The sequence below is a fragment of the Salvelinus fontinalis genome, chromosome 2 (assembly GCF_029448725.1).
Source record: "Salvelinus fontinalis isolate EN_2023a chromosome 2, ASM2944872v1, whole genome shotgun sequence".
NCBI lineage: Eukaryota > Metazoa > Chordata > Actinopteri > Salmoniformes > Salmonidae > Salvelinus > Salvelinus fontinalis.
In genome coordinates, this window is record NC_074666.1 from 36,557,613 (window position 1) to 36,573,519 (window position 15,907).

A 15,907-nucleotide genomic window follows, 5' to 3' on the forward strand; every position below is an offset into this window, starting at 1 on the left:
CTTCCTGGTGTATGATACAATGATAAGCTGTCAGCTCACCTGTCGCGTTTTCCTCTTGCATCTTTTCCCGTATCTTCGCCACCAGTCCGCTCCTGTGTCCACACATCGCAGGTGCTCCGTCGGTTGTCAAACCCACGAGTTTTTCCCAAGGCAGCTCCATCTCATTTACACATCTTGACACCTCTTCATACAAATCATGCCCCGTAGTTGTGCCATGCATAGGACGTAAAGCCAAAAACTCCTCTGTCACGCTTAGGCTGGAGTCCACTCCGCGGATGAAAATTGACAACTGGGCAATGTCAGAAATGTCGGTGCTCTCATCCACAGCCAAGGAATATGCAATGAAATCTTTTCCCTTTTTCACAAGCTGCTCTTTTAGATTGATGGACAACTGGTCTACTCTCTCGGCAATGGTGTTTCTGCTCAGACTCACATTTAAAAAGAGTTGCCTTTTTTCTGGGCAAACTTCGTCACAAACTTTAATCATGCAGTTTTTGATGAAATCCCCCTCCGTAAATGGCCGGGCTGATTTAGCGATCTCTTCTGCCAAAATAAAACTGGCCTTGACAGCAGCCTGGCCTTGTGATTTGGCTTTTTTGAACAGAGCCTGTCGAGATTTGAGGCCTCGTTCTAATTCCTCTGCCTTTTGTAGCCTTTGTTCCATGTCCATATTCTTGTTTTTGTCCGCGTGTTTCGTTTCATAATGTCGTCTCAGATTATACTCTTTCAGTACCGCCACACTTTCTCCACACAGAAGACACACAGGTTTTCCAGCTACCTCCGTGAACATATACTCCGACTCCCACCTTGTTTGAAACCCCCGGTTCTCAGTGTCCACCTTCCGTTTTGCCATTTTTGATGGGTATCTGAAAGTTAATTTTACTGTGATGCTGACGACTGCTGTGCCAATAAATATTGAAATGAAGCAGCCTACTGCTCGGTGCGTCACCGTTGCATTGTGGGAAATGTAGTATTGGTGCGTGTAAAAGATCTGCGGGCTGCCGGCTTGCTGCGGTCTGCGGGCCGGTTCTAATAATAAATCAAGATCATCCCAGGGGCCGTAAAAAACCTTCTCGCGGGCCGGATGTGGCCCGCGGGCCTTGACTCTGACATATGTGGTCTAGGGTATCCGGATGGATGCAGTTGATGTTTTATTTTCTTTGGCCAAGATAAAGCAAAGCAATGCGGCACAAACAACAACACAGTGTTACACATGGAATAAACAAGCGTACAGTCAATAACACAATAGAAAAAAAATAAAGTCTATATACAGGGTGTGCAAATGGCGTGAGGAGGTAAGGCAATAAATAGGCCATAGTAACGAAGTAATTACAATTTAGCAGATTAACACTGGAGTGATAGATGAGCATATGATGATGTGCAAGTAGAGTTACTGGTGTGCAGAAAAGTAAATAAAAACAATATGGGGATGAAGTAGTTAGGTTGGGTGGGCTATTTACAGATGGACTATGTACAGCTGCAACGATCAGTTAGCTGCTCAGATAGCTGATGTTTAAAGTTAGTGAGGGAAATATAAGTCTCCAGCATCAGCGATTTTTGCAATTCGTTCCAGTCACTGGCAGCAGAGAACTGGAAGGAAAGGCGGCCAAAGTAGGTGTTGGCTTTGGGGATGACCCGTGAGATATACCTGCTGGAGTGCGTGCTACGGGTGGGTGTTGTTATCGTGACCAGTGAGCTGAGATAAGGCGGAGCTTTACCTAGCATATACTTATAGATGACCTGGAGCCAGTGGGTCTGGCAACGAATATGTAGCGAGGGCCAGCCGACTAGAGCATACAGGTCGCAGTGGTGGGTGGTATAAGGGGCTTAGGTAACAAAAGGGATGGCACTGTGATAGACTGCATCCAGTTTGCTGAGTAGAGTATTGGAAGCTATTTTGTAGATGATATCGCCAAAGTCGAGGATCGGAAGGAGAGTCAGTTTTACTAGGGTAAGTGTTGCATAGCATTGAAGCTCGTTTGGAGGTTAGTTAGCACAGTGTACAAAGAAGTGCCAGAAGTATACAGAATGGTGTCGTCTGCGTAGAGGTGGATCAGTGAATCACCCGCAGCAAGAGCGACATCGTTGATATGTACAGAGAAGAGAGTCGGCCCGAGAATTGAACCCTGTGGCACTCCCATAGAGACTGCCAGAGGTCTGGACAACAGGCCATCTGTTTTGACACTCTGAACTCTATCTGTGAAGTAGTTGGTGAACCAGGCGGGGCAGTCATTTGAGAAACCAAGGCTATTGAGTCTGCCGATAAAAATAAAAATACGGTGATTGACAGAGTCGAAATCCTTGGCCAGGTTGATGAAGATGGCTGCACAGTACTGTCTTTTATCGGTGGTGGTTATGATATCGTTTAGTACCTTGAGCGTGGCTGAGGTGCACCGGTGACCAGCTTGGAAACCGGATTGCACAGCGCAGAAGGTACGGTGGGATTCGAAATGGTCAGTGATCTGTTTATTAACTTGGCTTTCGAAGGCTTTAGAAAGGCAGGGCAGGATGGATATAGGTCTATAACAATTTGGGTCTAGAGTGTCACCCCCTTTGAAGAGGGGGATGACCGCAGCAGCTTTCAAATCTTTAGGGATCTCGGACATTACGAAAGAGACGTTGAACAGACTGGTAATAGGGGTTGCAATAGGGGTTGCAACAAGCGCTGTTGGCCGGGGTTGGGGTAGCCAGGAGTAAACCATGGCCAGCCGTAGAGAAATGCTTATTGAAATCTTCGATTATCATGGATTTATCGGTGGTGATCGTGTCGCCTAGCCTCAGTGCAGTGGGCAGCTGGGAGGAGGTGCTCTTGTTCTCCATGGACTTCACAGTGTCCCAAAACGTTTGGGAGTTAGAGCTACAGGATGCACATTTCTGTTTGAAAAAGCTAGCCTTTGTTTTCCTGACTGACTGCGTGTATTGGTTCCTGACTTCCCTGAACAGTTGCATATCACGGGGACTATTTGATGCTATTGCAGTCCGCCGCAGGATGTTTTTGTGCTGGTCAAGGGCAGTCAGGTCTGGAGTGAACCAAGGGCTATATCTGTTCTTAGTTCTACATTTTTGAAAGGGGCATGCTTATTTAAGATGGTGAGGAAATTACTCTTAAAGAACGACGCATCCTCGACTGACGGGATGAGGTCAATATCCTTCCAGGATACCCGGGCCAGGTCGATTAGAAAGGCCTGCTCGCAGAAGTGTTTTAGGGAGCGTTTGACAGTGATGAGGGGTGGTTGTTTGACCGCGGACCTATAGCGGATGCAGGCAATGAGTCAGTGATTGCTGAGATCCTGGTTGAAAACAGCAGAGGTGTATTTGGAGGGCGAGTTGGTCAGGATGATATCTATGAGGGTGCCCATGTTTACGGATTTAGGGTTGTACTTGATAATTTGTATGAGATTGAGGGCATCTAGTTTAGGTCACCTAACAGAACGAATTCTGAAGATAGATGACATATGGTGTCCAGGGCACAGCTGGGAGCTGAGGGGGGTCTATAACAAGAGTGAGGGACTTATTTCTGGAGAGATTCATTTTTTAAATTAGAAGCTCGACCTGTTTGGGCATAGACCTAGAAAGTATGACAGAACTTTGCAAGCTATCTCTGCAGTAGATTGCAACTCCTCCCCCTTTGGCAGTTCTATCTTGATGGAAAATGTTGTAGTTGGGTATGGAAATCTCAGAATTTTTGGTGGCCTTCCTTAGCCAGGATTCAGACACGGCAAGGACATCAGAGTTGGCGGAATGTGCTAAAGCAGTGAGTAAAACAAACTTAGGGAGGAGGCTTCTGATGTTAACATGCATGAAACCAAGGCTTTTTCAATTACAGAAGTCAACAAATGAGAGTGCCTGGGAACACCCACATCACCCGAGGAACAGTGGAGGAGTATGATGAGGGTACGGCTAAAGGCTATCAAAACTGTCCGTCTAGTGCGTTGGTGACAGAGAATAAAAGGAGCAGATTTCTGGGCGTGGTAGAATAGATTCCGGGCATAATGTGCAAACACTGGTATGTTGGGGTGCGGGTACAGTGGAGGTAAGCCCAGGCACTGAGTAATGATAAGAGAGGTTGCATCTCTGGACATGCTGGTTATACTGGGTGAGGTCACCACATGTGTGGGAGGTGGGACAAAGGAGGTATCTGAGGCATGTAGAGTGGGACTAGGGGCTCCGCAGTAAACTAAAACATGATAACTATCCTAAACAACAGTATTCAAGGCATATTGACATTTGAGAGAGACATAAAGCAATCACAGGTGTTGACTGGGAGAGCTAGCTAAGACATCAACGGGTAAGACAACAACAGCTAATCAGCTAAGACAACAACAACAGGTAAAATGGCGATGAATGGGCAGAGAGGGAAGGTTAACTACACATAGGGCCTGAGTTCGGGGCTAGGGCCGACAGATAACGGCGGGGCGCCGTGACGACAAAGGATCCGGGCCAGATGGCGAAAGAGGTATTGTAGTTGTAGTAATTTTGTAGCTAGCCGGGAGATGCGCCTGGCTTGCGGCTAACTGGTGCTATTTTCGGGGCAGGAGCGTTAGCCACTATAGCCACTCGGTAGCAGCTAGCTAGCAGCGATGATCCGATGCAAAGGTCCAGAGCTTACGGCAAGTATCCGGTGGAGTAGTGGATTCAAGCCGTGTTGGGTGTAGAGTCCGGGAGGCAACGGCTGAGTAGCTGGGTGATCATAGAGTAGGCCCGGGAGGTGGGTCTGGCTCAGAGCTAGCTTCGGGGCTGGGTCACTTGGTGGCAGCTAGCTAGTGTGACAGGTTAAAGGAAATACTAATAGCCTGTTATACATTAAAAAGTATTAGTAAATTCATAGTATGTGAGGATCTTAAAACATCTAAGGTTAAGAAGATCATGCATTCAGTATTAGTTGATAGATTGATAACATTTATATAATTCTGTTAAAATCCGTCAAGCATACAAAGGGTACGAATTGTGAGAGGAATGTGTAAACGTTATGTTGATTACTTTATGTTGTCGTGGATAAAAGTGTTAATCTGTGATCTACTAAATGCTCTTAATCTATGAGCCTGAGATCGATTGCTCTGGTCTCCACTCAAGTTCACGGAGAATTCGCAGTCTTTCTCTCATTGCACTAAACGTTCCATGAGTAAACATTCCGTATCACGCTCTCGTGATTCTTTCTACCCTTTTTCAGGGGTGTAACATTTTTGGAGGCTCCGCTGAGATAGCTGCTCAGATGTCCAGTTTCCACATCCTGGTCGCTGAATTCCGAGCCAGCTAAATCCCCCACATAATAACTCAGGCAGGCTGCAGTGAGGAAAGTGTTGCTGTTCGAGGAGAGCTGGAAGTTGGTGGTTAAGTACGTGTCAACTGAGGCCATTGATCGACCATCAGAGACAGTAAGGACCATCTAATTCAGAGTCAACTCCTGCACAGTAAAAGTTCCTCCTGTTCTGTCAACATGACAACCGCCTTGGAAGAACTACAGGAAGAGGTAGTAGGAGAATTGCACACCCTGACTAAAGACAAGTTACTAGAGATATGTGATTTCCTTGACATATCAGGCGAACAGAGAAGAGATGTTCAAGACAAATCCCGCATATCATTGATGACTCACATTATGAGGTTCCTTGAAAGAGAGGAAGTTGCAGAGTTAGAAGATGGCGGCATGTCGGAATTGTTGCTACTTAAAGAGACAATGACAGAGATGATAAGTGGCATAGATAACAAAACATGGCAAACTGACCATGATATTGAAACAGCCGGAACACATCACAGAATAGAGGAACTGAGAACTGTAACCCCACAACAAAGGGTGGGAACTGAGCAGATTACTGCAGCCAAAGCCAGTGATTCTCTGCGTCAGCCCCAACCCCATGCCAATCTTCAGGGGAGCGTGCCGCTCTCACCCAATGCACAGCCCAGCTCATACTGGCGCAAAGAGTTTAAAATATCTGGTCAGATAGGTGAACCGGGCCAGAAAGATAAACTGATTTTTTCCAGCCTTGCCCATCAGATCGAGAGTGGACTTAACAGAGGCTATCCTGAGGTAGAAATAGTAGACGCAGTAGTCAGGGCTATTTCTCCAGGCTCACAGCTACGCAGTTACTTGGAAGGTAAACCCCAGCTAACTCTTCCCACACTTAGATGTATCCTGCGTTCCCACTTCCAAGAGAAGAGTGCTACAGAGCTTTACAAACAGCTAGCTTCAGAAGCACAGCATAGCAAGGAGACCCCTCAAAGCTTCCTGATGCGTGTTTTAGATTTGAGGCAAAAAGTACTGTTTGCATCCCAGGAGTCAGAATCAGGGCTTAAGTATGACCCTGCTCTAGTCCAGCGCATGTGTTTACACACAGTCCTTACAGGTCTCCAGAGTGACAGTATCAGGATAGACATGCAGCCTCTCCTGCTAGATAGCGAAACATCAGATGAGGTTTTGCTAGAGAAGCTTAACATTGCTTGTGCTAATGAGATAGAAAGACGAAACAAAAAGCGGTTTCATGCCCCACAGCCTGCTACAACTGTAAGTGTAGTCCAGTTAGATGATACGCCATCCACAAAGTGTCCTGGGAAGGAAGCCAAAGTCAAGATACCAGTAGAACTGTTAACAGAGTTAGCTGAACTTAAGACAGGTGTAGCTTCTCTAAAAGGTCTCAGTGCAGAGATTGCTCAGATTAAGGAGACATTACAGCAGCCTATGTTTCAGTCACCGCCTTGTGCCTATGCCCCACCTCCAGTTAGGAGGCCAGATTGGGGCCCCCAGCCACCTGTTTCCCAGCAGCAGTATTACAGCAACTACAGTCAGTCCCAAGCACCTGACCCTGCGCAGCATCAATATGCACCTAACCGGTTTGCCAACCGCTCTGCTCAAGCTCCAAGGAGGTGTTTTGTCTGCCAGCAGGCCAGAACAGATGCACGCTGCACACACTGCTTCCGATGTGGGAGTGGAGAACATTTTCAAGCTGTAAAATCCGGGGAGTCAGACCATCAAGGGAGGGCCATTTAAACGGGGAAAGGTTACCGCTGAGGGACGAGTGTTAACCATAGCTACCAAAAAGTTCCAGAAATGTGCAAATTGTGCCAGAGAAGATTCATTTGAGAACCTGAAACAATGTTCATCATGTAAAGAGACACTGTACTGTTCCAAAGTATGTCAAAATCAACATTGGATTAAACATAAGGAAAAATGCACTCACCTGAAAAGTAACTCTACCAGTGGAAGGTTTTCCTGCACAGAGGAAAATGCCCACTCCTTACCATCCCTAGCTCAAGGTCGCCACCCCCGTAAGGTCACCTCGCTAGTCGGCAGACAGTGCCTTATTGAGTGTCACCTGAATCGCCACCACCTCCAAGCTCTATGGGACACAGGCTCTCAGGTATCGGTCATTGATGAACGATGGAAAGAGGAATCTCTCCCAAATGCAAGGCTGAGGGATGTTTCAGAAATCCTGGACTCACCTGCTGATCTCAGGTTGACTGCAGCAAATGGGACTGAAATGCCGTACCTGGGATGGATTGAAACAACTTTTCGGCTAGCCTCTGAAACTGACGAAACAAAGGAACTGATCATCCCAGTGCTGGTAATGAAAGGCTGTCACCTATCTCATCCCATTATAGGTTTCAATGTTATCGAGCACATCCTGACAATGACCGAAAAGACTAAACGATACAGTACAATAAGAACAGCTTTCCCAAGCCTCAAAAGAAACAAGGTGAGTGCTTTTATACAGGCTGTTAGCGCAGAACAGACAGATGAATATGCAGTGAAAACCAAGAAAGAGAAGGTTGCTATCCCAAAACACAGTAGCATTCAGATTGAGTGCCGCGTAGCTTCCCAGCCTTTCAAAGAGGACATGACAATGCTTTTCCAGCCAGACCTGAACCCGCAGTGGCCAGACGACCTTGAGTTCTTTGACACACTAGTCAGAGTCAGGAAAGGTGTTTTTCCAGTTATCAGGCTTGATGTCTCTAACCCTACTGACCACGACATTGCCCTGCTAGGACGCACAATAATCGGTACAGTACAAACCATTATGACTGTGTTACCTGCCCAAGTCTTTGAAAAAACTGTTACCCCAGCCACAGTGAATCACACCAGCGTTCGAACCCCATGTACTGCTACTGAACAGTGGGATCCACCAGTAGGTTTAACTCACCTAACTGAAGAGCAGAGAGAGGTTGTTAGGCAAATGCTTAGAGAAGAGTGTCACTCCTTCTCCAGGTCAGACAATGACATTGGCTGCATTGAACGATTGAAAATGACTATTTCTCTAAAGGACTCTGAACCAGTCAAGCGCACATACATGTCAGTGCCCAGGCCACTGTATCAGGAGATGAAGGGTTACCTTTATGACCTCATAGCCCAGGGCTGGGTTAGGAAGTCAAACTCTTCATATTCTTCACCTGTCGTGTGCGTTCGTAAGAAGGATGGGACCCTCCGGTTGTGTATAGATTATAGAGACCTGAACAGAAAGACACACCCCGACCGCCAGCCCATCCCTCGGGTCCAAGACATCATGGACAGTTTAGGTGGTAATTCCTGGTTCTCCCTCTTAGATCAGGGAAAAGCTTATCACCAGGGGTTCATCTCTGAAGAAAGCAGACCACTGACAGCATTTGTGACTCCGTGGGGACTCTATGAGTGGATACGGATGCCATTCGGCCTCATGAACGCTCCTGCAGCTTTTCAGCGGTGTATGGAGGAGTGTTTGGAAGGGCTCCGGGATGACATCTGCATTCCTTATCTGGACGACACGCTTGTTTTCAGTAAAACTTTCGACAGCCATGTGAATGATGTGCGAAAAGTTTTGAGGCGCCTCAGAGAGTATGGCATTAAACTCAAACCAAGTAAGTGTGATCTCTTTAAACCCCAGGTCCGTTATTTGGGCAGAGTAGTGTCTGCAGAGGGCAGCCGAGTTGACCCAGCCGATTTTGAAGCAGTAAGAGCATTGAAAGAAATCAGACCAGGGACTGTGGGCCAGCTCAGACAAATGCTTGGTTTACTCACTTACTACAGACAGTACATCAAAGACTTTTCTAGGAGGGCCAGCTGCCTGTATGACCTCCTGAAAGCAGACTCAGAGAAATTACCTGACCACCCACGGAAAACAAAAACAAAGAAACTAAGTCATGTGGTGCCCTCAAACAAGCCAATCCTGTGGACTGACCAGCATCAACAGGCACTTGAACAGCTGATTGAGTGTTTGCTTCACCCACCAGTCTTAGGTTTCCCTGATTTCACTCAGCCATTTGTTGTACACACTGATGCGTCACACCAAGGCTTGGGAGCAGTTCTCTATCAAAAGCAAGATGGGAAGCTTAGGGTCATTGCTTATGGCTCTCGAACCTTAACAACAGCTGAGAAGAACTATCACTATCACTCAGGCAAGCTAGAATTTCTAGCTCTAAAATGGGCAATCACTGATAAGTTCCATGATTATTTGTACTATGCTCCGTCCTTCACTGTATACAGCGATAACAACCCGCTCAGCTACATTCTGTCTACTGCGAAACTGAACGCAACCACTTCCAGGTGGGTCTCAGAATTGGCTGATTTCCACTTCACAATAAAGTACAGGCCAGGCAGAGAGAACGGTGATGCAGATGCGTTGTCAAGGATGCCACTGGATGTAGAGTCACTGATGAGAGAATGTTCTGAGGAGCTTCCACCAGACACCATTGCCGCCACGATACAAGCAGTCGAGGTTCAGAAAGAGGCTGTTGTACCTTGGTCACTTTCAGCTGCAGCTATGTCAGTGTCAGCTGAAGGTGAGACAACCACTGCAACAACCAGCTCGATCCCAAAAGATAGGATAAGAGAAGCACAAGAATCTGATCCGGTCATCCGTCCTGTGCTCAATTTCAAACTGTCGGGTTTCAAACCGCCAGTTAAAGAGCAAAAGGAATTCAGTCCAAAGACAAAATGCCTATTCAGAGAATGGGACAAATTGACAATAGACAGTGATGGCATTCTGTACAGAATCACTACAGCCCGCAAGCAGTTAGTTCTACCAGAGCAGTACAAAGGTAAAGTGATGGAAGAGTTGCACAATAACATGGGACACCAAGGTACTGACCGCACTGTATCACTAGTACGTGACCGCTTCTTCTGGCCATATATGCAATCTGACATCGAGCACTATGTGACTAAAACTTGTAGCTGTGTCAAGCAGAAAAAGCCAGCCCATGAAGCAAGAGCTCCTCTGACAAACATTGTGACAACACAGCCATTTGAACTGGTATGTATAGACTTCCTTCATCTCGACAGATGCAAAGGGGGATATGAGTACATCCTCGTGATTGTTGATCATTTTACACGTTTCACTCAAGCCTACGCCACCACATCAAAGTCAGGTAAAACTGCTGCAAATCTCATCTTCAATGACTTTGCCCTGAAATTTGGGTTCCCGTCCCGCATCCACCATGACCAAGGGGGAGAATTTGAAAATCAGTTGTTCCATCAGTTAAAGAAACTCAGTGGCATGGCGGGGTCCAGAACAACACCCTACCACCCGATGGGGAATGGTCAAGTGGAACGCATGAACAGAACATTGTTGCAAATGTTAAAGACACTAACTGAGACACAAAAGTTAAATTGGAAGGAGTCTCTGAACAAACTGGTTTATGCCTATAACTGCACCCGTTGCGAAGTGACTGGCTATTCACCATTTTATCTTCTGTTTGGGAGATCACCCAGGCTTCCAGTTGATATGCTCTTTGGATTGTGCACAGAGGCAGGTTCCAGTAACCATCGAGACTACGTGGAGAACTGGAAACGAGGGATGGAAGAAGCATACGCAATTGCAAATGAAAATGCTCAGAAAGCTGCTGAAAGAAGTAAGAAGTACTATGACACTAAAGTTAGGAGTTCAGTGCTACAGCCTGGCGAGCGAGTTCTGATTAAAAACCTGACACCAAGAGGAGGACCAGGCAAACTCCGTAACTATTGGGAAGATACAATTCACACAGTAGTGAGACAAATGGGTTCAGACCTGCCGATTTATGAATTGAGACCAGAAAAGGGTAGGGGACGCTCCAGGGTCCTGCACAGAAACCTGCTCATGTCCTGTGACCACTTACCTTTTGAGACACAACCAGAAATGACCAAAGATGACAAAAGTCTGAAAAAAAGGAGACATCAGCCTGCATCACATCCTCTAGATTCTGATGACAGCGGGGATGAATATGACCTTCATCATGAGCCGCTACAGGTTCCCACATCTCCTACAGTACCTGAGGAGAGGAATGCTGAACCAGCGAGAGAGTGGGAACACAGGCCCCCACCAGTGAAACAGACAGTTGCGGTGCCAGTCCCTGATACGCTACCAGCACAGCCTCTTGTTGAAAAGCGGCTGGAGGAGACAACAACAGTTCAAGACCTGCCTGCTGAGGAGATGAACTTGCCTGCTGAAAATTTGCCTGATGATCGTCCACCAAGTGCCTTTCCTTCCTTAACTGATGCTGCTGAACCTGAGGAACCAGCCTACCAGCTGCCACAAAGAGAGAGACAGCCTCCAAGACGTATCACCTATGATCAGCTTGGTATCCCTTCCTGCTACAATATCCAGCCACAGTTGTTCCCTGTCTACTCTGCACCAGGACTGGTTCCATGGCTGCCATCACTACAGCAATGTTACTTTCAGCCACCTTACATGTATGGGCTTCAGCAAACATGAGGCTACAGAGTTGACATGTTTGACCATGGACTACTGACTGATTTCACAGACTGTCACGAGACAATTTGCAGACTATGCATTTAGATCATTAAAATTGATGGACTGTTGATCAATAGTATGAGAAAGGACTGTTTATGTTATACAGCTTGGTCAACAGATATGGACTGTGAATAACTTGTTACTTATATTTGAACTGTGACCCTTGACCTCTGCTCAAGTACTACCTTACAGAAGAGGATTTTCTAGGTCCAGTGCATACAGACTGTTGAAGAAGACAATGTTGGTAATGTTGGGACAACATTTATTTTGTCGGGGAGAGTGTGACAGGTTAAAGGAAATACTAATAGCCTGTTATACATTAAAAAGTATTAGTAAATTCATAGTATGTGAGGATCTTAAAACATCTAAGGTTAAGAAGATCATGCATTCAGTATTAGTTGATAGATTGATAACATTTATATAATTCTGTTAAAATCCGTCAAGCATACAAAGGGTACAAATTGTGAGAGGAATGTGTAAACGTTATGTTGATTACTTTATGTTGTCGTGGATAAAAGTGTTAATCTGTGATCTACTAAATGCTCTTAATCTATGAGCCTGAGATCGATTGCTCTGGTCTCCACTCAAGTTCACGGAGAATTTGCGGTCTTTCTCTCATTGCACTAAACGTTCCATGAGTAAACATTCCGTATCACGCTCTCGTGATTCTTTCTACCCTTTTTCAGGGGTGTAACACTAGCTGGGATGATCAGGAGTAATGGTCCAGGGTTTGCGGCAGGAATCGGGCATTGTAGTGGAGAAAAACTGTCCAAGGCTGACAGGTATTATCCAGGCTAAAAAAACGTCTGTTGCCTGAGGTTATTTGCTGGTTAGCTTCTGATGGCTAGCTTCTGATGGAGGTTCTGGCTATAAGGTCTTAAAATAATTGCGGATCCATGTCACATTGAGTGAGGCAGGTTACCGGAAGGTATATTTAATTTAAAAATGGAAAAGAGATTGAAAAATAAATTGAAATATATACAAAAATTTGAAAAATACATAAAGTAAACGAGAGGACGACAAACCACGTCTGCATGTGAGCCATGACCAGCCTTTCAAAGCACTTCACGGCTACCGACGTATGTACTAATCATTTTAGGCATGTTACCTTCGCTTCCTTGGGCACAGGGACTATGGTGGTCTGCTTGAAACATGTAGGTATTACAGACTCAGTAAGGGAGAGGTTGAAAATGTCAGTGAAGACACTTGCCAGTTGGTCCGTGCATGCTTTAAATGCACGTTCTGGTAATCCATCTGGCCCTGCGGGTTTGTGAAAATTGACCTGTTTAAAGGTCTTGCTCAAATCGGCTACCGAGAGCGTTATCACACAACCAGAACAGCAGGTGCTCTCGTGTATGCTTCAGTGTTGCTTGCCTCCAAGCGAGCATAAAAGGCATTCAGCTCGTCTGGTAGGCTCGTGTCACTGGGCAGCTTGCATCTGGGTTTCCCTTTGTAGTCCGTAATAGTTTTTGTTTTGCTTGTAAGCAGGAATCAGGAGGATGGAATTATGGCAAAGATGATCAGCAATGTGTTTGCTACTGTGTTATTGTTAGAGTTGCCAGTTTGTACTTGAGGTTTTAACATTTTAAAGTACAGTATAATTATGTTCCTAGTTGTTAATGTTTAATGAGGAGTTGATGTAAATGCGACCACAGTTCATAGTCAAGGTTAAGAAAGTACATCTTGAATAGCACTGCAATAGAGTCATCCTCCATATTTAGAGCAACGCTAATCTCTCTCTGTCTCTCTATCTCTAACTCTCTCTCTCTATCTCTAACCCTCTCTCTTTCTCTCAGGGTGGGTCAGTTGGAATTCTGATTGAGTGGAACTGTGATTTGGATAAGGACTACTCACAGTGTAACCCAAAGTACAGCTTTACTCGTTTGGATATCAACTTAAACAGCACTGTCACGTCAGGCTACAACTTCAGGTACATCTTGACATGCATTAATAAGCAGATTGTACTTCAAGCAGATATAATAATCCATGCCCTCATTCTGAAAAGGTATTAGCTTCAACTAATAAGGCTTGAGCTCTCTCCAACTACTGCATTTAATCTCAGATCTATCTCTACCAGGCAGTTGTTGACATTTCTGTTCCAAACAGCTGATTAGTTTTTTCCCCAGATATGCCCGGTATTACAAAGACGAAGCTGGAGAGAGCTTCCGGACTTTATATAAAGTCTATGGGATTCGCTTTGATATCATGGTGAATGGACGGGTATGACAGTTATTCTTGCTACACTTACTTGAATGTGTTGATAGTATTCATATTACAGTCTGTCAGATCAAATGTTCTTTATTGTGTTTTTCAGGCTGGAAAATTCAACATCATTCCCACAGTAATAGCTATTGGGTCTGGGTTCGCTATTATGGGCATGGTAAGTAATTTAATAGATTTGTGTATTCATTTGTTTCCAATAGACATACTGGTCCCCCAAAATATATTCCTCTGTGATTCTATGTCATGTAGCATGGCCAGATTGGATGTTATCAAACTATTTTGATATATCACCACAAGAGAGCAATCCCCTATCATTGTTCAATGAAAGAGTAATCTTCTTAATTCCAAATCGATCCCTAGCTCCTATCCCCTTGCTTAGGCACTCCTGTAGATCTGAAACAATTGGGTAGGTCTAAGCAATATGCAGTGTTGGGGAGTAATGAACTACATGTAAATCAACTAGTAATTTAACTACATTTTGCAGTACCTTGCTGGTCGTTGAACTAAATCAAAGATTGCCTATTATATTGACAAGATATTCGGTGACTGCTCTAACAATGGAAATACTCCTCAAAGATGGAAGTTATGCGGGAGGATGAGAGATCAGGTGGGACCATTCTAGCCAATGAGAGGGCAGATATGTGTGAACAACAGGCCATAGAGCTAGATAGAGGACTCATCTTTGTATCTGTGCCATTATAGCGTGACAGCATGGGCAGCGCCATTGAAGCTCCGTTTTAAAGTAGTCAATTTTCTTCTTCATTGGCTGCTCGCTCCCAACTCATAAGAATCCCCACCCAGTTGTCTACTTTAAAATAGAAGGCCTCAATGGCAATGTCCATGCTAAAATGGGTTATATCCATGATTAGTCCTCTATTTCCATAATAGGCACAACTCCGATATAGTCGTTTTATCAAAGTTGCCGAAATGCCATGTGCCTTCACTTATGTTAGTGCATTCGTAACAACCTAACCATTACGAAACTTATATTCAATCAAATGAGCCCCACGTAACAAATCAGCAATACATTTTTTTGTTGACCAAATTCGACACTGACTTCCATTAAAAAATATTTGACCGATTTTGGGAAGAGTAAAACCTCTCGCTTTGCCTTTTCCTCTCTGACTAAAGTCAAATCTAAGTAGTGTTTTCAGTAGTTATTTACTTTTGTTATTGCAACTACAGACCAAAAAATGGGTGAAGTAGGGAAGAATTTCCTTTCGTTTTTGGCATTAGTCCTGCCTAATTCTCACTTGAAACATGTTTTTTATTTAATAGGCTAAATAACACATGTTAACAAAGTGATCTGTTCTTGCAATTTGTGGTCTATGAAATGTAAGATTTATATGAACATTTTTCACCAAGTAGTTTGGATGAAGTGAACTACTTTTAAAAATGATCTTAGTTAAGTAAACTATATTTTTCTTAAGGGTAGCTTTATTGTATCTTAACTTCATCCAGTGTGAAGTAATTGGTAGTTTATTATGTTGTTAAAATATACTTTCAGAGTAGCTTCCCCAACACTGGCAAGATGACTACATTTTATTTTGCCTATCTAATTCTGTCAGATCTACTGGAGTACCTTGGGTGTATAGGGGTTAATTTGGGATTCAGCAACCCTCTGCCCCCTTGTATAAGATTTTAGTGCCCTATTTTAGTCATATTATTTATCAGAGAAGACAGCTCTTTGAAGTCTGCTGTTTACATTCACAGAACACCTAGTGTTTTTTTGTTTTTGCTATGGCCTAAGAAGTTACCTCAAGCTTTATTGGGTTTTTTGGTTTTATTTATATCATACTGAATACTGTGATCTATTGTATGTCTAGACCTAAACCTGGGCTTTGTGTTTGTTTTTCGTTTCAGGGAAAATTTGCGTGCGATATGATATTCATCTACATGATGAGCACGAGTTCCTACTTCCGAGACAGGAAATTTGAGATTCTCAAGTAAGACACTATGACATGGTATTACTACTAAATACAGATTTTACACTT

General features: G+C 44.6%; 1 protein-coding gene across 1 annotated transcript in view; it reads left to right on the forward strand.

The window, feature by feature from the left end:
• Positions 1–15,907, forward strand: part of p2rx5 (purinergic receptor P2X, ligand-gated ion channel, 5) — a 40,668-nt gene that overhangs the window by 23,524 nt on the left and 1,237 nt on the right. Inside the window, 4 exon segments of the mRNA XM_055873496.1 lie at positions 13,487–13,620; positions 13,817–13,910; positions 14,005–14,070; positions 15,777–15,859. Coding sequence (XP_055729471.1) covers positions 13,487–13,620; positions 13,817–13,910; positions 14,005–14,070; positions 15,777–15,859 — 377 coding nt within the window.